The 23,823-nt window shown below is 41.9% G+C and overlaps 1 protein-coding gene across 4 annotated transcripts in view; it reads right to left on the reverse strand.

Moving 5' to 3' along the window:
• The window catches only part of Garre1 (granule associated Rac and RHOG effector 1), a 92,805-nt gene that overhangs the window by 24,292 nt on the left and 44,690 nt on the right, over nt 1-23,823 (reverse strand). For all 4 annotated transcript variants that reach the window (XM_010631813.3, XM_010631812.3, XM_033765739.1 and 1 more), the window contains 5 exons: nt 10,938-11,144; nt 4,927-5,067; nt 4,521-4,616; nt 4,237-4,398; nt 2,368-2,526 (listed from right to left, as the gene is read on the reverse strand). In XM_010631813.3, the coding sequence (XP_010630115.1) occupies nt 2,368-2,526; nt 4,237-4,398; nt 4,521-4,616; nt 4,927-5,067; nt 10,938-11,144 (765 nt within the window). The remainder of the gene's footprint in view (nt 1-2,367; nt 2,527-4,236; nt 4,399-4,520; nt 4,617-4,926; nt 5,068-10,937; nt 11,145-23,823) is intronic.

The raw sequence follows: 23,823 nt of genomic DNA on the forward strand, positions 1-23,823 counted from the left end.
GTCTTCGGGAATATGGCAAGCCTTCTAAAGGAAGTGGGTTCTTCTACAGTTCAGAAGGCATCTCCAGTTTACTTCCTTTGTTGGGGATTCCTATACTGAGGAACAGATGCTAAAGGAAACAGCACATCTCTGTGGACAAGTCCTTATCTGGTTAACAAGGTAGCATTGCCGAGCTGGGCCACCTGCACTCTCACCTGACTGAAACAAAGAAAAGACAAACATCCTCCCAATAATCCCTCCCTCCTCTCTCTTTTTCGGTTTTTTGAGACAGGGTTTCACTACATACCCCAGGCTAGCCTTGAACTCTCAGCCATCCTGCCTCAGCCTCCCAAGTGCTGAGATTGCTAGCAATACACCACCACATCTGGCCCCAACAGTTTCTTTCATGAGTGAAAGAGAAATCAGACTAAAAAGAACTCTTTAATTTATAAAATCTTTAATTAGCTTCCTTTAATCTGACTGAAATGCTTTTATTTTTTTCAAAATATAGTCATTTACTAGAAAATAGAATCAAGTGCATACGGTTTGTGTTTTTTGCAGTACTGGGGAATGAACACAGTACTTCTATATCCTCAGCCCCCACCCCTTTTTAAAAATTTTTGAGACAGGGCCTCCCTCACTAAGGTTGCCAAGGCTGGGTTTGAACTTGCAATCTTCCTTGCCTCAAATGGGACTGTAGGTGTGCCTGGATAAATTAAACAGATTTGATGGGTCAATGATGTCAAAGAAAAAGCCAATTGGTTATTTCAGATGTTCATCTCCTGATGCCACACGAGACTGGCAAAATGTTTTTCTTCACTGAAATGTAAGAAGACTAAACTGCTATTTTTGAGTTGATGCCATTTTATTTCCGAAAGGAGATAAGCAGAGAACTGGGACTTAAAAGACTGGATGGGGTACAATCTACACCAGTGTGCTCAGAGGAGGTCTCCAAGAGGAGAGGATTCTGGGGCTGACACCAGGAAGATGAGAGGGGCAACCCATACGAAGATCAGAGATGTGTCTCTAGGCAAAAGGAGGCTCGAGTGCAAAGTCCTAAGACAGGAGCAAGCTTGGCATATCCGTTTGTTTGTTTTGAGACAGGGCCTCACTATGTAGTTGAGACTGACCTGGAACTCACTATGTAGCCCAGGCTGGTCTTGAACTCACAGTGATCCTCCTGCCTTAGCCTCCCAAGGGCTTGGATTACAGGCATGCACCACCATGCCCAGCTGACTTGGCATATCTGAACAGCAGAAAGACATCCACTGTAGCTGCAGAATAGTCAGGTCAGGTCAAGGGACCCTGTCAAACAGTCACTACTGTAATGCTTCCCCTAAATAAGGAATGCCTATAGCATTTTGCAACTATGTTTCCTACAAATACATATTATCACTCTGTAAAAGAACCCCTCTCCCTATACTAGGGACTTCACACTGAGCTACATCCAATCTTTAAAAAAAAATTTTGAGACAGGTATTGCTAAGTGTGGGAGACTGCAATATTGATCATGTCCCAAAGCAGGCTGTAAGCGGTGCAGGATGTGTGAACCCAATTGGCTTGTGTGTAAGAAGTGAGTGGCTGAAGCCTACACGTTGAGGTCAGAGTAACTTGCACCTAAATTCTGTTCCCACAACTAAAACCTTATTAAAAGGACAATGCTCTAACTACAATCATATATTTTGTCTATTCTGTTCCTAATTCAAGGATGCTTTGTCTCATCTCTCACGAGCCTTCCTTACATTTCCACAGACACTGCACAACTGTACATCCTCACATGTAGTTCTGCCCTTGCATTTAGCTCACCTTTACCCCAACTGATTACCAATAAAAATCAGTGGCTTAGGGCCAGGGATTTAGGTCAGTGGGACCACACCTGCCTTGTAAGCACAAGGTCCCAACATCCATCCTGGCATCAAAAACAAAAACAAAAACAAAAACAAAAAACACAATCAGTGGTTTGGACTGGCCAGTGCTTCATTGGTTGCACCAGCATCGGTCTTTGCGGTGCCCTGCTTTCTGTCCATCTCAGTTCTGTCTTTTAGGTTTCTTTTCCTTAGGCCTGAGTTGTACACTGGGCAGGAGACTGGAACCTACTGCAGAGATTTAAAATAACGTTTCAGGGGTCTCCAGTAGCTAAGTTATTCCAGGTGGGCTCAAACCTGTGATCCTCCTGCCACAGTCTCCCAAAGTATAGGATTATAGTTGTTTCAATATGCTCAACTAGAAAGACTTTTTTGTTACTCTTCCTTAACCTACCTTAGTACTAATGAGCTTTTAAGTTATTCAATGTTTTCATACAAATACCTGCACCACATCCTCATATACATGAAATGTTTTTTTTTTCATCCATTGAACACACACACACATATACACTCACTCACTCACCAGTCCAGCCTGGCCAAAGAGCAGCTGCACAGCAGTCTTGCAGGCACCCCGCCATGTGGATGGGCATACTTGGTTCAGTACTTCTGTCACAGGAAAATCATCCCTGGGTGTGATTCCATTGTAACAGCCTGCTTCCTTGATCAGTTGTAACATTGTATGCTATAGATGGACAAGAAGAGAGTTCACACCTCAAGGCAAAGACATGTAAGACTCTAAAATTTGTAGGAATGCATTAACACAATTATCCTCAGGAAAAAAACATATTAAATACACCCAAATCCTGTCATTTGAATTTAAGAGATTTTCCCAAACACATGTATAAATACACACATGTGATTTTTCTTTTGTTTTATACTAGTAGAGACTGAATCAAGAGCCTCTGCTATGAGCTACATCCCCAGCACTTTTTATTATTTTGAGACAGGATCTCACTAAACTACTAAAGGCTGGTCTGGAACTTGTGATCCTCCTACCTCAGCTTCCCAGAGTGCTGACATTACAGGCTTTTTCTTTTCTTCTTTTTCCTCTTTTTTTTTAAAAGTACTAGAGTTTGGAACCAGGGCTTCACACATGCTAGGCAAGTGCTTTAGCACTGAGCTACATAAATAGTTACATAAATATTCTTTCTTTTGTTTAGTTTATTTTTTAAGAGTTTCCGGCTCAGTGTGGTGGCACACGCCTGTAATCCCAGCACTCAGGAGGCTGAGGCAGGAGGATTGCTGTGAGTTCGAGACCAGCCTGGGCTACGTAGTGAGTTCCAGGTCAGTCTCAACTACATAGTGAGACCCTGTCTCAAAAAACAAAAAACAAAACAAAAATAGTTTCCCTTTCCTTTTGCACCACAGAGTATTGAGCCTAGGGCCTCATGTGTGGTAGGTAAGCATTCTACCACTGATCTACATACATCCCAGCTTTTTTTTTTCCTGAGACAGTTTTTGTTAGGTGGCCCAGGTTGACCTTGAATTTGCAATCCTCCTAAGTCTCCTGAGTAGCTGGGATTAATGCAAGTGTGCCACCACAGCTGGCTACACATGTGATTATGTATACCAGGACAAAAGGTGGCAAATTAGTTGAGAAATCTGGAAATTTTGAATCTCTACAAATAAGGAATCAAAATTACCTGTTAAAAGTAAATAGCAGCGCCAGGGATTTAGCTCAGTGGTGCCGTGCCTGCCTTGCAAGCACAAGGTCCTGAGTTTGATCCCTGGTACCGGAAAAAACCCAAACTTAAAGTAAAACAGTAAATATCAATTAAAACCTGAACTTCATTTTGGATGATCAAGTGATCAGGTAAGCAGGCTCCAGAAATATCTTATAGTGTATTAGTGTATTTTAAAACCTTTTAGAGTAAACATTTGAATAAAAAATATGAATAAAACTTGCTTGGGATATGTCTTATTTAAAAAGTCACCAGAGGGCTGGACGCATAGCTCAGTGGTAAAGCACTTGCCTAGCATGTGTGAAGCTCTGGGTTCAAACTTCAGCAGCACAAAAAGGGAAAAAGTTTCCAAAGGGTCTGCTTTTAGACATTACTGAGGAAGGCCAGAGTCTTCTTCGTTGGCTCCCAATTTGTGTGTGTTGTGGGTGGTGGTGTACTGGGGATTAAATTCAAGGGTGCTCTACCACTGAGCTACACCCCAGTCTTGTGTTTTTTAAATTTTGAGACAGGGTCTTCTTAAATTGCCTAGCTGGATTTGAACTTGCAACTTTCTTGCTTCAGACTCCCAAGTAGCTGGTATTATCAGCACACACCACTACACCCAGCTTTATTTTGTTTTTTATATTACATTCTTCACAAGCCATTAAATTCCCCTTAAGAACTCTTTTTCCAAGTTCATGCTTGGTTGCTGGAACTCCATGGAAAGCTACCGTCTTAAGTTTCAGATTGTCGGCGGCGGACTCGTTAAAGGAGACACCCTTCAGGAAGTGCGATCCTATCTGCACAGGGACCGTGGGAAGCTCACACTGCATGGGCTGCGGGGGTGTCTGTCTCCGCCCAGTCTGCTGGGCTTCCGCCTCACTGCAGCAGCCCTGGAAAACAATTGGATGGGAGAGGATTTGACCCACAGCTCAAGTGTCAAAACATTTGGTTTATGCTGCACCATGCAAACATCTCCCACAGTTCCCAAGAGCTATCAGATAGAAAATCATACCTGCAAACTTGCTTCAATTGCCTTTGGATTCAGGTGGAAGCCAGCCTTCATTGCATATTCACAGTGGCCTAAACTTTCCAGAGCTATCTTATATGCCTGCAAAGAAATTATTTTTAAGAACTAAGGTTACAGAGTAGTTTCTAAGTATGATAAGATCCAATGAAAATAGAAATTTAAAATTTTTACACTTATTAAAATATTTAAGGCCAACTGCTACATTATCCTTTCTTATTGGTTCAATATCCCAACTTTAATCCCTTCCCTCATTTGTATATTTATATGCCAAATTTTTGCAGGGGAGGGGGTACTGGGAATCTATCTCAGGACCTTGCACTTACAAGGCAGGTGGCCAGCACCACTGAGCTAAAATCCCTGGCCCCTCAATATTCCAATTTTGAAAACTTACTTGCAAAGCAGTGTCGATTTTTATGTTCAGTTCTTTTAGCTGGTGCTCAGGAATTGCTGCACTTTGAGAACAGAAGAGCTGTTGAACTTCAATTCCTGCCAGGCAGCCATCACAGCCTCTTTCTCTTAATCTAGATGTTGCCTACAACACAAATAATGACTGGTAAATACATGAGGATGTTACAGTTACTAGCAAAATTAAAACAACAAAACCCTTTAGTTAAAACAAAGCACAAAGACATTTTAACACTGGATATAAACTAGAGATTTTGGATCGTCCATAGCAAGAAGTGAGGACTGGGGATTGAGGTCAGTAGCACTGAGCCTGCCTCACAAGTACAAGGTCCTGAATTCAATTCCAGTACCAAAAAAAAAAAGCAAGAAGTGAGCAGTGAGAAATTTTGAAAGTCTAAGTTAACCATTTTGAAGAGAAAACAAACCTGATATAGCATTACCTTATGTTAGAAACTGGGGGTGGGGTGGAAGATCAGCATGCCTGTTGTTTTTTACATATTTAAAACATTCAAGTAGGGCTGGGGATTTAGCACCATGCCTGCCTTGCAAGCGCAAGGTCCTGAGTTCGATCTCTGGAACCCCCTCAATATTTTTTTCCATGTATTTCTAATTTCCCTGATTCAAAAGGACAGATTACCTAGAATATTGGTATTTGGTGTTTGCAGAATTAAAAAAAGGAAGAACACATAAAGCTGAGTGTTCCTATGCACCAAAGAAGTAAAAAGCCACAATACAGAACAATAAAAAAGCAACAATGAACACTAATGAAAGAACAGAGCTTCTAGCCGGGCGTGGTGGTGCACACCTGTAAGTCCAGTACTCGAGGATGAGGCAGGAGGATTGCTGCGAGTTTGAGACTAGCCTGGGCTACATAGTAAGTTCCAGGGCAGTCTGAACTACACAGTGAGACCCTGCCTCAATCCCCCCCCCAAAAAAAAACGGAGCTTCTGAAATACATACAAGAAACCACTTACTGTTCAGCTATTAAGTTTGTTAAAGCATATAGGTTAAAGCAAGACAAAAAAACAAGAGAAACTAAATTGTGTCATGATGAAATGTAGGCATATGTAGGTCAAGGCCAGAAGACAAGGCAGAAAAATATTTGATTCATTAGATGGGTGATGAGATCCAAGATTAACTCAGTTTTTATTTTTGTTGTAATTATATGTGTGAAACAAATAACTTTTTTGGGGGGTACTGGAGACCTTGTGCTTGCCAGGCAGGCATGGCAAACGTTTTTAAATAGCTACTTTATGTTTTTCGAGGCCAGGGTAGGGATTAAACTATTTACCAAATTCATAGGCCTATATGAAAACTACTCCCAGGTCCAATGCTATAAAGTTTCAAAGCTTTAGTTTCACAAATTAATTAAATATCACTCCAACCATTTCCCGAATCCTAAATGTGTTACAGTTTAAAATCACCTCAATTTTTTTTTTTTTTTTAAACAGACTTGCAATGCTGCCCAGGCTAACCTGAAACTTGCTGTGCAACCCAGACTGACCTTGAACTCAAGATTCTCTTGGCTCAGCCTTTCTGGGGTTATAGGGTTTTGCCAGCTTCCATGTGAGTCTGTAGCAGGCTGTCAGCCCAATACTTAACCCATAAAGTGTTAACTATTGCCAAATACACCTAAGCCTAAAACCTGATCCCAGGAGTCCTGGAGCTGTTAACCTCATGAGCAGAAAGATAAACAAAACACTGAATTAAAAATGGAGAAAAATACACTGAGGGAAGTAAAACACTGTAACAGGGAGCACTTGAGACACTGAGAAAAAGGCATTTGGACTGAGAGTTAAAGAAGGTAGTCAAAGGAAGTGTGTACATATGGGTGGGAGGAGTGAGGGTGTGTCAGCATCAGCAAAAAAGTCCCAACACAGGCCAAGGAACCTAGGAGAAGAATGAGACATATCCATAGAACTAGAGCCCAGGTGAGCAAGGGGAAAGGGGGCCTCAGATAAGGCTGGCAAATAAGCCAGGAGCCAGACATGGCAGGACAATGCAGGTCATGGTGAGGGGTCCCCACTTTACCCTAAGGGAATGAGAGGCAACACTGTTTGATTTTAAAATAAAGGACTACACAACAGGGAGGGGAGAAGAGAGTCCAGAGAAGTAAGAGTACCCTGAACCAGGACAGTGACAGTGGACAGTGGAAAGAAGAGATATGAAAGTATCTTGGAGGTGGGACTTGCAGGACTTTAAGAACGGAACTGACGTAGACTTCACAGAAAGACTGAAGGATAAATCTGAGTTCTTGAATCAAGGACCCAGTATACGATGGCATCACTTGTTAGTAAGGGGAAGATCTGTAGAGAAATAGATATATGGGGAAAAGCTAAAATTGAGACAGCTAAGGAAAGCCAAGGTGGGCAACAGCCAAATTCAGGGCCCAGAGCCCACCCGAAGTGGCTGCTCACATATACCGAGGCATCCCCCATGATAGGGTAGTCTAAGACCCCCTAAGGACAATCCCTAAGGAGAAGAGAACTGAGAAATCAGCCTTGAGAAATGCACATTCAGAGACTGAGGAGGAGAGGCTAGGAACGATGATAAAGAAAGGATGGACCAAGAAGAGAGAGAATAACCAAGAAAGCCTAGTTCTTGAGCTGGGGAAGGTGGTAGGAGTGGGGAGTCCCAGCAACTCAGAGGTTGAAGGAGGACTGTTTGAGCTTAGGAGTTCCTGGACAGCCTGGGACATACACGAAGACCAACTGCACGTGCAAGCCAGCCTGATCTTACCCTGGGCAACTTAGCAAGATCTTGTTTCAAAATTTAAGCAAAAGGACAGTAATTTGGGGAGGTACTAGTATAAAGGCTCTGGATTCAATCTCTAGTACGAGGAGGAAAAAGAGAACGTAGAAAGAAAAAAGATGATGATGAAGAAATACCATTCTTAGATACCACAAAAATAAATATGCATTTCCCCCTGGTAAATACTGTGAGTTGCTGACTGGAGTTAAAGGCCTCCCTGAAAACACAGAAGGGGGCACCAGTGACTTTGACAAGAGAAGGCATATTCTTGTGGAGGACGGGAAGCCAGATTTCTGCAAACTGAATGAAGTCATTTACATAAAGTATTTTATTGTTTGTTTTTGAGACAAGGTCTCTTTACGTAGTCCAGGCTGGCCTTGAACTTGCATTGATCGTACTGCTTCAGCCTCCAGAGTCCTGGGATTATAGGTGTGCACCACCAACCCGGCTACCTAGTTTTAAATTGTGCAAGAGAACACATCATACCATGCATGGACATATGCATATGGCAAAAATATGCACAAAAGTCAGACTTCAAATTCAAAAGGTTTATCTCTAGAGAGGAAAGGACGCAAAGAGATCATAGAGAAGTACAAGAGGAATTCAATTTCATCTGCAATAATGTTTCTGTTAAACACAAAAGGCATGAAGCAAAGCTAAGATGTGGCACGAAATTAAGATTCATCTAGCAAAGCTAAAAGGAAGACATGCTGATATATGTGACATGTTCTATACACTCGAAGTACTTCATAATAATTACATTTTTCAACAAATGGAAGGTGAGAAAAAAGGTGGACAACTCCTCTGTTCTTGGTTGTGAAAAAGAGAAGAGTAGGGCATCATAGCAGGGTGGATTTTTCTGTCGGAACCAAGTTTGAGTGCTGGTAGGAACAGGCTGAGGATGAAGGAGATAAATCACAAGGTCAAAAGAAGCTAGGGCCTCAGGGGTAGAGACACAGTGGGGTTATAGCAGGTCCTGGAGAGGAGGGAAGGGGAGCTCCCCTGTTATCACCAAAGGGAAGGAAGAACAGATGGTTATGAGGTGGGGCCCTGGCCAGAGCAAAGGAAAGGACAGATTGGGGTGGGTGGAAGAAAAGTCAAGGCGAAGGGGCCAGAGTACCACTAGATGGTTTCACATGTGGTGGGTTCTCAGGATGAATGATGACAGCAGGCAGAGCAGAGTAGACTGACCAGGAATCATGGTTCCTGAATGTGAGCAGCATAGTCAGAAGGCTGGAGCTCAGCAGCCAGGAGGACACAGAGGGGTAAAGACAGATGAGGAAGGTCCGAACTATCACCAGCCATCTAGGAGGAAGCAAACAGGGCCCACCCCCAATACACCTCTACTTAGCATTTCAGGGACCTCTGACAAATAGCAAGAAAGCCTGAAGAGGGGCCGGGGAAACTGCAAGAATCTGAGTTCAATCCCCGGTACAAAAAAAAAAAAAGTCTTTATCCTCAGTACCATGAAAGAGAGATCAAAATAAACATGCAAATAGGGATGGGGATGACACACACACACCAAAAGCAAATTAAAAAGAAATGACAACAGGAGAGAGGAGTAGCATAAAATTGAAATAATAAGAAATTAGAGATGTATAGTATTAAAATGTGAAAAATCATGTTTTAAAAAATTGATTAAAAATTTAATTAAAGGCGATTTAAAAAAATCTCATACGATGAAATATACTGCTAATTTATTTTGGAATGGTTCAAATTAGTTCAAATTGTGTAGTAAGTCAATACGCTATTCCTCAAGCATAAATCACCTTGTACTCTGAAATGGAACAGTAAGTCCTAGGGAAAATCTGTTTGGAAGCCATTATCTCTTCCGGGTTCATTTTCTCCCTCCTCCCCACTCCCTCCCTCCCCCCATTTATTTCTCTCCTTCCTCCCTCCCTTCCCCTCTCTCTTCCCACCTCCCTTCCTACCTCCCTCTCTCCCTTTTCCTGGTACCAGGGATTGAACTCAGGACTTTGCATGTACCAGGCAGGTGTGGCATCACTGAGCAACATCCCTGGCCCTATTTTTTCCTTATCATGCTAGAAACAGAGTTCTCAATGTCTACAAGGCAGTGTTTTTTTCACTGATTGCAGGAGAGATCTCCTTAAGAGAGACTTTTTAAAACGGGCGTGGTGGCGCATTTCTGTACTCCCAGCACTTGGGAGGCTGAGGCAGGAGGACTGCTGGGAGTTCAAGACCACCCTGGGCTACACAGTGAGTTCCAGGTCAGTCTCAACTACATAGTGAGACCCTGTCTAAAAAAAAAAAAGAGAGAGAGAGACTTTTTTAAAAGAGCTACTCTTGATTTGCTTATATTTTAAGTTTAAATTCTTCTGGCTGCAGAAAAGGACTGCAGAAGGCCATAGCAGTGACTACAAAACGAATCCCTTCTGGACTCCTCCATCCATGGAGCTCAGGGACAGCCTGTCACTCACCATTGTAGCAGGTCCCCTTAGTCAGGAGGTTGTGTGAGAAATTAGGTCACCAGGAGACAAGAAACCCCACTAATTCATCTGTTGTGCTGGGAAACAGCCACTCTTTCAAAAGATTAAAGACTTCTTAGAGTCAAATAAAGCAATACTGAGGATGTGCTCAAATCACATGTGAAGCAACTGACAAATGCGGACCCAGGCAAAGTTTATCTAAGAATCTTAAAAAAAAAAAAAAAAATCTAAAGAATCTTTAAAAAACAGTGATGCCAAGCACATCTAAATTGAGTGATTTGGCTATCAAAAAGCATAAAATGCCCTCTGTCCACTGAGATTTACCCCGGCATGGTTGTAGCTTTGGGGCCTGGCAGTCTATCCATCTGCTAAACACTCCTGGCTTGCCTACCTAGCTGCCTGACTAAGCACTGGCTCTCTCCAGTCTGCTCCACCCTTTCCTGACTTAGGCACCAGCCTTCTCCCTGCCCCTCTCTTCCCAGAAGCTTTTCTGTACCACTCCCACTCGGGAGCAGAGCCATTCTTCTGGCTCCTGTACGTCTCCACCACCCTTCACCCTGTTTTTGTAACCCTTGCAGTAGGCTGTGGGTAGAGGCTGTCAGCTCAGTGCCTGGCATAGGCCTGGCATAAAAAGGGCATTCACAAGGACAGTGACTGTTACATGAATGAGTAGGCTAATGATAAAGATTTTAAAACTTACATTTCTAAATAAAATGGCTCTTTTGAGAACCAAAAGGCAAAAGCCCCCTGGAACCTCTCCCATTTGAACACAGGGCCCAATCTTCCCGGAGCCAGTTACCTCAGCAGCCCCCCGCCAGGAACGCACAGCTTCCTCTAGTTCGGGTGTGTGACCCATGCCAGATAAGCCACCACCACCGCTGTTCTTTTTCTCTGGTACAACCACCTCAGCAAAGCAAGAGTGAGCCACCGGCTGGACTTTCTGTAATGCGTGAGTCAAAAACTGGAAATGGACTTGCACCACTGTCAAGAAGCATCGCCCTAATACCTGTAAAAACAAGAGAGCCAGGGGTTTTAGGTTGCAGGATGCTGATGGATCAGCACAATGAATTCGCAACTATCAACAATTTCAGAGTTATGAAATCTCACAAAATTAGAAACTCCTCATACTTTAGAAGGAACTGCCTTTGTTCTCATATTTGAACCTAGGTGTCCTGATGCCTAGAAGTCACAACATTTCAACAAAGCAGCAAACTTTCAGGTTCATACGGGCATTCCAACTTCACATCAAGCGTCCTTGCTCCTTTTTCACTCGTTCACTCTGGCTCTGATTATCTTGCAGCTCCTGCTGAACCAGAGCAGTCCACAATCCCAATTATGTTCACCCAGTGTTCAAAAGATGAAGAAAAAGCCATGTGATTAAAAATCTGAAACAAAGTTAGTTTGGCTTGTAAGAAAACATCTCACTGGAATTGGAATCCAAAGGTACTGGTTACTCAGTGTTAGTACAGTTATTAACATAGTTGTATGTTTTATTTCCAGCCTTATGAAACAAAGCTGACAGACCACTCTTCTAGAGGTCAACAAAACATATTAGGCAACCCTATTCATCAGTATGTAGAAACCCACTAAACTAATACACATTAGTAATTGATTGGTTAATAGTCCAAGTAGAAACTTTTTTTTCCCAATACTGGGAATTGAACCCAGGAGCACTTTATCACTACGGTATACCCCAGACTTTTTTTTATTGATACTGGGGATCAAACTCAGGACCTTGCACTGTGAGGCAGGCACAGTGCCATTGAGCAACATCCCCAGCTATCTCAGACCTTTTTATTTGAACTTTTTTTTGGTACTGGAGATCGAACTCAGGTCCTTATGCTTGTGAGGCAGGCGCTGGAACCACTGAGCTAAATTCCCGGGCCCAGACCTTTTTATTAAGACAGGGACTTGCTACATTGGCCAGGCTTACTTGGAACTTGTGACCCTTCTTCCTTAGTCTCTAGAGTAGCTGAAATTACAGACATGTGTCCCTGTACAAGGCTGGAAACTCATTTCTTTAAAAAACAAAACAAAACAAAAAATAATATAATAATACATACAAAATTATGTACTTTAAACATTTTAAGACATGAAAGTACATTTCTCTGGCAACCTTTTGAGATCAGTTGTTCTCTGACATTGCTACTCTGTTTTCTTTCTCGACTTAACCCAGCTACAATCTATTCTCTATGATTTTCTCTTTCTTTCTTCTTCTTCTTCTTCTTCTTTTTTTTTTTTTTTGGTACCGGGGATCAAACTCAGGATCTTTCATTTGCCAGCCAGGCAAATATAAATCTGATCTAAATCACTGGCCCTATTTCTCTTTCTTTAGAGCAATACTGTACTTGCTATTTACAAAGCAATTTTGAGCAGAAATCTTCCAGATTACTGACATTTTTTCCTAATCTCTTACAGTAGTTTTGCCCACACCAAATTTGACAATACCAACAAAAACCTTTTGTAACTCTTTTATCACATTCCACCATATTTGGATTTTTTGTGCATGGAAGGTATTTTATTTATTTTCATTTGCTTACATAGATTATTCATAAAAAGGGTGCTTTACACAAAGTTAGAAATTCATGCAGCTGGTAGGAGCAAACTTAAAAAAGGCCCGTGGCTGTAAATGTTCAGAACTGTTTTTATCCTCCATCTCACCCCGCCTGTCCATGACTAAGGGTTTAACCCAGGGAGTGCTGAGCTACATCCTAACTCTTTTTCAATCTTATTTTGAAATAGTTTCTCACCAAGTTACCCTAAGTTGTCCTGGAACCTGTGATCCTGCTACCTCTGCCTCCTGACTAGCTAGGATTATAGTATGTACAGATGGGATGCTTCACTCACTTGACCACTGCTTGCTTGCTGTGCATCCTGGTTTCTAACAGGTTGTCAATGACCCTGTACGATCTAGTTGCTAACAGACTGTCTCCCCTCTATACAACCCGATATAGTGCAGGGCTGGTAGCACTGAGACCCGGCACAGGACAGAATCTCATCTTAGATGACACAAGGTGAGGGGGTCTCAAAGCTCCAGACATGCAGACTAGGGAGGAGAGGCACAACTGGCTCCACAGGGATGGATATGCTTTCTTCCTCCCCCTCCTTAAATCTTGGCAAGTGATGACAAAGGGAGAAGAGGAGGAGAAAGTGAAGATGGTATACACATTCTCACAGCTTCTGACCAATAAAAGCGAGGTATTCATTCATGCAATAAATGTATTACTATGTGAATGTCTAATACATACAAAGCACAAAAAGTCTAGGATCCTACAAGACAGAGAATGAGCAAGTCCCTAAACTCACGAGGGTACAAGTCTAAAAACAGGTATATGAGGTCAGGTGCTACCGTAGGATGAACATCACAGGGCAGGTAGATAAGCCAAAGGCTGTCTGATGATATAACCAAGGGAAAAGAGCTACATTCCCTTTCCTGAAAGTAAAAATTCTGAGAAGCAATGCTGAAGGCCTGAGGTAGGGCCCAGAATAGGACACTCTTCCAATAATGCTGCTCTGGGTCACACATCCACCTCTGAGGAAGGACGGGGTTGGGGCAGGTCCTCTTTACCGTACAGTGGTGGGAGGTGGAAAGGGGAGAAGGCTGCTAAAGGAATAAGTGAGGAAAGAGATGCCAGGCAGCTTTAATAGGTGTTTTTATTGTGTTGTCTCTACCATTTACTACACATTTGACCTTAGATGAGGCATTTAGTCTGTTTCTTCTCTATAAATAAAGAATGATAATAAGAGCTTAGCTACCCAGCACCTCCCTCTTCCTACCCACAATGTGTAATCTTTCTACCTCTCATCAACCCAGATTATAACAAAATATATATTGTAAATAATTCATTAAAAGCCAATCAAACCAAGTCATCCTGAGCCTTAGAAATAGCTGTTTCAATGACTATCTGCTCTAAAATTTTATGCAAAATAACAGATGTAAAATATAACCTTCCTGAAATGACAGAGCTCTGTCTTCAGCTTGTCTCTGCCCACTCTTTCTGTCTTACTCCTTAGTCTGGCTCTTCTCCTGTGACAGACCTCCCCCTTCTTGAACCAGGGATGAGTCCTTGGGATCTTCCTGATACAAATTTAGGAAGAGCATGACAAACCCAGGGCCACAGACAGCTATTTTTTCCTTCATATGGAAAGTTTCCGGGACTATGGGGTTCCATAGGGTTACAGGACAGCTGTGGTAGGCTGGGGGAATGGATGAATGGAATGGTCAAGGACAGTTATTTAAGGTGAAAGTAACATTGAAACTATCAACAGCTACCATTTATGAAGTGTTTAAGCCATACCAAACACTTTACACATGGTAAAGTGTGAGCATTTCATCCATTTTATAGATGACAACGCTGAGATTTAAAGAGATAAAGCTAGGTGCAGTGGCACATACCTGTAATCTCAGCTATTTGAGATCCAGAGGCTGAGGCCGGAGGATCACAAGTCCAAGGCCAGCTTGGGCAATTCAGTGAGATTCTGGTTCCCTCCCCCGCAAATAAACCTAAAATGGACTGGGGATATAAAGCTCAGTGGCAGAGTAGCTCTGTGTTGGATCCCCAGTACTACCAAAAAAAGAAAAAGAAAAGGAGAGGAGGGAGAGAGGGAAGAGAGAAGAGAAGGGGAGAAGGAAGAAGGGAGAAAGACAAAGGAGAAGGAAGCGGGGGAGGGAGGGGAGGCACTATGAAGCAGGTAATAAGTAAGGATCCGATAATACCAGGTCTATGTGATTCCAAAAAGCCTGCACCAGGCTGCCCTGTCTTCACAGGACAGATCCAGGGGTAGACACAATAGAGGATGGATACCAGAGAAGCAGCTCTGCATTACAGGCTCCACTATAATAGAATCCGACTTTCCAGGAATCTCTGATGTACTGAAGAGCACATCGTGACCGTCCCAGTCCACTGTACAGGCATCACATCTGCTGCCACAGATGTTGTCCATGTGGATATAACCAGAATCCTTTTTCTTCTTGGCGACTTTGCTATTTTATTCAGATTGTAAAACATTTTAATTTAAGGTCACCCTATTTTAATTACCAAAAGACTATCCTTTCTATATCACCACAGTTGTTGAAGATCAAGCTATTTGTCAAATCTACCTTCATAGAATATTTCAACATTTAGTTTTTGTTATTCCTCTTCAAGGCTTAGGGCCTAATTCAGCCCTAATACCTGTTTATGACTGAAATTGTGGATGCCTATCTTATTTCCCAAAACATTTTATGATTCTTCAAATTGACATGAGTAATTTCTAAGTTCACTGTTCTGCCTAACTTCAATCAACAGTTCATCTTTTTCATTCTCATGATCACACCAAGAAGTAAACTCATCATATATAAATTATTTCTGTTCAGTCTCAACTATACAGTGAGACCCTGTCTCAAAACAAAACAAAAAACACCCCCCCAAAAAACAAAACAAAACAAACCTTGTTCTTAATGAGCCTCTTTTGTCCTTATAATTCCAGAGTCATTACATAATGATTTACCCAACAGACCAGAATGTGATATGAAGACTTAAATGTGTCTCCAGAGAAACAGAATATAGTAGACCGTACCTATATTACAGAAAATGCTTATGCAGATTATACTACAATATAAAAATGTAAAAAACAAGTTTACTGAAACTAACACGTAAAAGTCTAAAAAAGTGGGGCTCGTGGTGCATATCTGTAATCCCAGCACTTAGGAGGCTGAGGCAGGAGGATTATAGTGAGTTTAAGGCCATCCTGGACTACACAGTGAGTTCAAAGACAGCCTGAACTACACAGTGAGACCCTATCTCCAGGGGAAAAAAAAAAAGTCTAACAAAAGATGGCTAAGGGTGTAGCTCTGTGGTACTGTACTTGCCTAGCATCCATGATACCCTGAGTTCAATCCTCAAAACCACAAACTCCTAACAAAAGAATCACAAAAGCTTCTTTAGTGGAATTCTATATTAGAACACAGGGGAGCCCCCAAACTATGTAAACAGAAGAACTAGGGAAGGAAATAAAGCTAGTGCATCCCCAAGGATGCTAACCAAATGCTAACAACTCATACAAAACTGCATTTTGCCCCGGATGCGCTGGTTTACTGCTGGTGAAAGTAACAGCAGAGGGTTTTAGAGCTCTGACTTTATGGGCTAAGCACTGGAGTGCAGAGAAGCTTTTATATCAGGAGTATGTACTCACTAGAAATAGATTAAAGGAGAAAAATATCCACTAAATAAATGGATATACTCACCAATTCTGTGTCCTGTACAGCCCATATTTGTACCTATATGCTTTACCAAAGACTAGATGATACTGTATGCTGTTTTATAGGTCACTTTCCATGATAAATTACATCAAAAATTTAACACCAGGTTGGGGACATGGCTCAGTGGTACAGTGCTTGCTGAAATGAATACACAAGGCTCTGATTCCATTTTCAGCACCATAAAAGAAAAAAAAAAATTACCATGCAATACATGCTGAACAGGAAGCCTTACAGTTTAGCTATCCTGCAATATGTTCTTTCTTCCTCTGACTACTGGGATAGAACCCACAGTCTCAACGCAGGCTAGGCAAGTGCTCTACCACTGAGCTAGATCACTATTCATCTGTCTGCCTGCCTGCCTGCCTGTTTGGAAACAGCGTTTCACTATGTAGCTCAGAGTGGCCATGAAATTGTGATCCTCCTGCCTCAGCCTCAGGATTGCTGGTATTACTGGTATGTATTACCACACCCAGCCTGCCTCAGATGCTTGAGTAGCTGGAATTACAGGCATTTGCCACTGTCCCCCACTGAGTGTTGAGTGTATTTTTTGTCAAAATCTGTCATTTCCATCAAGAATACTTTGAAGCTGAGCATGGTGACACATGCCTGTAGTCTCAGTTACTCAGGCAGCTGAGGCAACAGGTTTACTAGAGGCTACCAGTTCACGATGAGCCTGGAAAACTCAGAGAGATCCTTTTTCAAAAGTCAAACAGCTCCTGCCTCACAAGCACAAAGTCCCAAGTTCGATCCCCAGTACCAAAAAAACGAACAAAAAATCAGACAGGGCCTGAGGCTTTAGCTCAGTGGTGCCATGTCTGCCTTGCAAGCCCAACGTTTTGAGTTCGATGCCTGATACTGCCTCCCCCAAGTCAAACAAACAGAATAGTTCATACCAATGCCTCATAAACTACCTCATTCAGACATGGACCACCATTCCCATCTGTCAAAGTCAACTTCGGCCAGTTTCAGCCCCATGGCGTTCTAACTGGTGATACCTATGACAAGTTCCGGGAAGAGGCAGGCAGGAGGCCTCACCTCCTACTGGTAGCATCTGAGAAAGGAGGCCTTGTCCTTCACCTTAAAACTCCCTTTGCTTGGTGTCTAGCATACAACACTTGCTTCCCCTTCTTTCTAGTTTCTAGCTGTTCCTGTTTCAGACTCCTTGGCTGTTTCCTAGTTATCTTCTGTCTTGATGACCTCATCCAGTTTTCTACCTTTAAATGCCATCTACTAACTGACAACCCCCAAGTTTTGGACCATAGCTTTCAACTCTGAATTTGTGTCTCTATGGGCTGGGAATGTAGCTCAGTGGTAGAGTGCTTGGCTGGTATGTATGAGGACCCGGGTTCTATCTCTAGCCGTATAAAAACAAACATGTAAAAAAAGGAAATGAATTGGGCATGGTGGTGCACATCTGTAATTTCAGCAAGCAAGAGGTGGAGGTAGAAAGATTGGGAATTTGAGGCCAGCCTGGGCCATTTAGTAAGACCCTGTTTTGAAAATAAACAAACAAACAAACAAACAAAAAAGAGACAGACAAACTGACAGGCAGGCAGTCAGGCAATAGTGCACGCCTATACTCCCAGCACTCTGGGAGGCTAAGGCAGGAAGATCTCACATTCAAACCCAGACCGAGCAACTTGATGAGACTGTCTCAAAGTAAAAAATAAAGGAAGGGCTGAGGATGTAGTTCAGTGTGAAAGTCCTGGGTTCAAACTCCAATACTGTGCAAAGAAGGGAAGAAATGTATATATCCAACTATTTAATTGAAATTACCTCTTGAGTGTCTAACAGATATCCCGGACCTTCATGCCTAGCCCCACCACTCCTCACTCCAGCAGAAAGCACTGCTGTGTGTGTGTGTGTGTGTGTGTGTGTGTGTGTGTGTGTGTGACCTAGTGCCAGGGCAGAAACCCTGGAGCCAGCTTTGACCCCCACCTCAAACCATAGCACAACAATAAAAGTATAACTGCTGAAATATTCACCAGCTTCCAAAAGAAGGACATCATTATATAACTGTACTATGGATGAGCCTTTAAGGCATTATGCTAAGTGAAATAAGCCAGTCATAAAAAGGATAAATATTCTATGGTTCTACTTATAGAGGTTTCTTAGAGCAGTCAAGTTCATAACAACAGAAATAGAATGGTGGTTGCCAAGGGCTGGGGACAAAAGGGAACCAACAGGTACTATTTAATACATGCAGCGTTTTAGTTTGGCAAGATTAAAAAAAGTCCTAGAGATGGATGGTGGCCACAGGTTGCACAGCCATGGTGAATTTTTTTCCCTCCCACTACTACAGTGGATTGAACCCAGGCTGAGCTGTATCCTTAGTCCTTTTTTTTTTTTTTTTGTACCGAGGATTGAACTCATGTCTTTGTGCTTGCAAGGCAAACAGCAGAGCCACTGAGCTAAATCCCAGCCCAATCCTTTTTGTTTTCTGATTCTGAGGCAAGGTCTTGCCAAGCTGCCCAGGCTGGCCTTGAACTTGTGATTTTCTTGTCTCAGCCTCCTGAGTAGCTAGGATTGACAGGTATGCACCACCTGCCTGCTGTGTGCGTTCGTAACATTACTGAACCATACACTTACATTTAAAACGGCAATTTTTATGTTATATATATTTCACCACAATAAAAAAAAAGTATAACTGCTTTAAATTGTCTCCTCTGCAACCATTCCATTCCAAGTTAATATCATCTCTTGGTTCGCTACTGTAATGGCCTAAATCTAACTGGTCTTCTTCCTACCATTCAATGAGGGTTAGGCTCATCTATACATAAAACACAAAGCCCAAAACAATACAGGGCTTATTTTTTCCTAAGGTAAAACAAGTCCAGAGACAAAGTCCAAGCTGGAATGGAGATTCTAGGGTATCATAAGAAGCACAATTTCTATCTTTCTGCTGTGTTCTCAGGCAAGGTTTCTATTCTTAAATTATTTCACAATTCTAAATGGCTGAGTGATCTTCAGCCATTCTGCCTGCTTTCTGGGTAGTACAAACTTGGGGAAAGGAAGGGAGCGCTCCTTTCCCTTTAAGGAGACTTGGTCTCGTCCAATCCTATAAATAACATTTTCATGGACTAAATCTTAAAATCAATTGACCACTGCCAGCTATACAGGAGACAGAGAAGTGTAATCCTCATCCCTAAAAATACATCAATAACATATGTCCAAATCACAAAATCAGATAAAGATTGGGCACTGGGAGGTATCAGCATCTCCTCTCTCTTACTGAGGCTCCAAGTCTCTTGGCCCTGGCCCTGCCACCAGTTTTTCCTGCATTAGGTAAGAGGTCCTCTTATGAGGGTTGGCAGGATCACAATGAGTCAGGTCAGAGGAGAAGCAGCTGAAAAGCTGCACAAAACCACCTCAAGCTTGAGGCTATTTTTCATCTGCATCACAGCATTTGTCATACCTGGTGCCACTTTCTATTTATTTATCTGTCTCATCTGCCAGGCCTGGAGCAGTTTTGATTGTCCTCATTCAACTTTGCACAGGGAGCCAGCTCATCTGTATTTTACTGAGGAAGGTACAGCCAGGTAAAGAGCAAAGCAGGCCAGGTGGCCCAAGTCTACTCAGAAGAGGGTTTAGAATGAGCAAGGGCTCTGAGGGCTGACTTCACATTTGGATATTTCTGCTCTCCTGGCTCTGGACATTTTACCATTAGCTTTAGGAACAGAAAGCCCTGTCCATGGAGGGATAAACTCTACCAACAAGCAGACAGCACACAGACAGCACTGGCCTGAGGAAGTTGAGAGGAGCTGGGCACATAGGACATTTAACCCGTGTGGGGTGGAACCAGAACTTTTTTTGTGTGTGTGGTTGCTGAGGACTGAAGCAAGGCCTTGGGCATGCTAGATAAGCGCTGTGCCACTGAGCTACATTTAAAGTCCCTGCCAGAATTTTAGGGAAATGTTGTTTTATGGGTGATCAGAGTTCAGATTTGTAAAAGAGGGAGGCAGCTAGGGAAGAAGCCATTATTCAATCCTACAAAATCTCACAGCTAACCAGCAACCATAACAATTAATTCAAGATACAGCTCAGTAGCAGAGTGCTTGTCTAGCAGGTCATTACACCTGTGTAATGCTAACACTGGGAAGGCTTACACAGGAAGGTTGCAAGTTTAGGTCCAGTGTGGGTAATTTAAGGGCCTAAAATTGAGGCCCTGTCTCAAAATAAAAAAGGCTTGGGATATAATTTAGTGTGAAAACCTGAATTCAACCCCCTAGTAGCATACACATACACAAACAAGATAGTTCCACCTAAATTTATAATCTATAAACTCTTCTACTTGTTTCGTTTTCATTTGCTCACCAAGTCTAATTTTTCCTTCCCATTTATTTAAGGCTTTTTAGAATCTGTTATTAATTAAAAGGTTTTTTTCCCCCCAGCACTGGAGATTAAACGCAGAGATCCCCAGGTACATACCCAGCCTCTTAAAATTTCATTCTGAGAAAGGGTCTTCATAAATTGCACAAGCTGGCCTCAAACTTGCAATCCTAGTGCCTCAGCCTCCGAATAGCTGGGATTACAGAAGTATGCCACTGCATCTGGCTAATTCTGCAATTTTATATTATATTCTCCTAAAAGAAAGCAACTTTGCTACTCACTCATTCACCAGTAACCAAAAGCAAGAACACATCATTCTTTCCTGGGTCCTGCCTCTAGAGGGTCTTTACTCTGTTCTCCACATTTCTTGATTCTTTCTTTTTTTTTTTTCTTTTTTGGTCTCAAGTACTGAACTCAGGACCTTGTGTTTGCGAGGCAGGCAAGGCAGGCATGGTATCACTGAGCTAAAACTCTGGCCCTTTATTCTTTCTTTTGAGATAGGATCTCACCATGTAGTTCAGGCTGGCCTCAAACTTGCAGTGATCATCCTGCCTCAGCCTCCTGAGTGCTGGAATTACAGACATATGCCACCACCCTAGCAGCCTTGATTCATTTTTATTCTCTTCATTTTTCTAAAAAGCATCTACTTTTCTCTTCATTTCTACACCTTGAGTTTTCTTACTACTCAGTAATATTTCCATCTGGCAGAAGACCTCTTTCACACATATAAACTACTCCAAGAAATGGTACTCTGATTCATCATTTCTACCATGTATGTTATTTTTTCTCTTATTTAAACTTGACAAATGTTTAAATGTACACAGAAGCAAAACATAGCAACCCCCATACACACATCAAAAAACTCCCATGTCAATACTATGCCATGCTTCTCTCATCTATACTCCTTTTCCCCAATCCTTTGTCTTTTTACCTTTAGTTTGAATCTCAACTTCAAAAAGGTATTTATTTTATTTTTGCAGTCTAGCACTAGGAATTGAACCCAGGGCCTTTGCACTGAACTACACCCCAAGATCTTTTTAAATTTTTAAAATTTTGGGCCAGAGATTTAGCTCAATGGTTCCACCTCCTGCCTCACAAGCACAAGGTCCTGAGTTTGATCCTTGGTACAAAAAAAAAAAAAAATTTTAAATTTTGAGGCAGGATCTCACTAGGTCATTAAATTGTCCAAACTGGGCTTGACCTGGCGATCCTCAGCCTCCCAGAGTGTTGAGACTACAGGCAGGAATTTGTCATTGCACTGAGCTTATTTGATTGTTACATCGTTGAATTTTTTTTTGAGATGGTCTTGCTTTGTAGTGCAGGCTGACCCTGAATTTACAGTAATCCTCCTGCCTCAGTCTCCCAAATGCTGGGATTATAGACATGTGCCATCATGTTGGGCTCTTCAGTCTCTTTTAATTTAGAACAGTACCTTATACGTAATTACTTTTCAGGCAACTGACTTGTTGGAAAAAAAAATCAATAGAATATGCCATGATCTGAATTTGCTGGATCGTTTTCTGTATTGTGTAACTTATTCCACTACATCTATTTCTTTCTTTACATTTTTCTGACAAGAAATTCTGATTTTACTTTTAATTGATACTTCATATTTTCTGTGCATTGGAAATTCACTCTAGAAGACTGATTAGGTTATTTCAGTCCTTCCTCCTTTTTAGGAGAGGAAGAGGAAGAAATACAAAATTATATTATTGGTATGCTGTGTGGTTCTTACTGTATCACATCAGGACACATAGTCATCTGTCTCAATTTTGGTGACAGATTAATCAATGAGCCTTGTGTGGGGAGGGCAAAATGATGCCCCAGCAACCTTTTACCAGATGGTTTTATCCTCCACTTGTTTTTTTGTTTTGTTTTTTGACAGGGTCTCACTATGTCATTGAGACTGACCTGGAACTCACTATGTAGCCCAGGCTGGTCTTGAACTCACAGCGATCCTCCTGCCTCAGCCTCCCAAGTGCTGGGATTACAGGTGTGTGCCACCACGCCTGGCCAGTTATCCTCCACTTTTGGCTACTACTCTAGTCATCAAATTCATCACAGTGCTAAAATTATTTTTCTGTGTTAACCTTTACACACAGAACACTGAGATTCTTCTAATAACAGACAATTCCTTCACCCCTTAGAGTTATTTGGATACACAAAAACACAGCATATTAGAAAAGCAGGAAATTAGCATAATTTCGTTTTTAATTAGCGATTTTTAAAATAATTAGTTGCACATGCATGTGTTGGTAGATCAAGGTCAAAGGGCCAAGCCCCTCCACAGCGACAGATGCCCTCTGGTACTGGTGCTTTTATCCACATAGAATGGACTAGGCAGGCACAGCATCTTGTTTGTTGTTCACAATGCAAATTCAGAGTTACCCAAATGCCAAATGCTTAATTATAACATCTAATGACTAATATGAAAACAGTTTAGGTAACAGCAGATTCATGGCATGGCAGCAAAAAATTAATGTCAAGCCTAGCTGAGAGTGTGTACAGTGTTAGGGTGCAGCTTAGTGGCAGAATAATGGCTGAACCGACCATTTGAAACTCATACAAAACTATTTCACTAAAACACTTGATGAGATAATATTTTTCATTTTAGGCAAAATTTAAGTTCATTTTCAATATAAACTATAATTTTCTTTTTTTTTTTTTTTTCATTTTTTGAGACAGGGTCTCACTATGTAGTTGAGACTGACCTGGAACTCAAGGCTGGTCTCAAACTTGCAATGATCCTCCTGCCTCAGCCTCCCAAGTGCTGGGATTACAGGTATGCGCCACTATGCCTGGCGAGTAACAACTCTTTTTACCTAAAAGTGTTCCAGTTGGAATAACCTGCTGTACACTCCAATGTTGCTTTTGCACGTATTAGTCCTCTACACTTCACAGAAGGGCTACTTGACTTCTAAGCTGTGTTTGAAACAATAATGATGCTGATGGTGACAATTAGCTGGGTCATAGTGCTTCATACACAATAATCACTTCTGATCTCCACAAGAACTCTGGAAGGCAGGTGGTAATTCCATGTTACAGATGGGCAAACAGGCTCAGAGATGTTAAAAGATTTGTTCAAGGCCATGTAGGCTACTAAAAAACAAAATCA

This window comes from Fukomys damarensis, unplaced genomic scaffold (assembly GCF_012274545.1).
Source record: "Fukomys damarensis isolate Sample0158 unplaced genomic scaffold, DMR_v1.0_HiC HiC_scaffold_19, whole genome shotgun sequence".
Classification (NCBI taxonomy): Eukaryota; Metazoa; Chordata; class Mammalia; order Rodentia; family Bathyergidae; genus Fukomys; species Fukomys damarensis.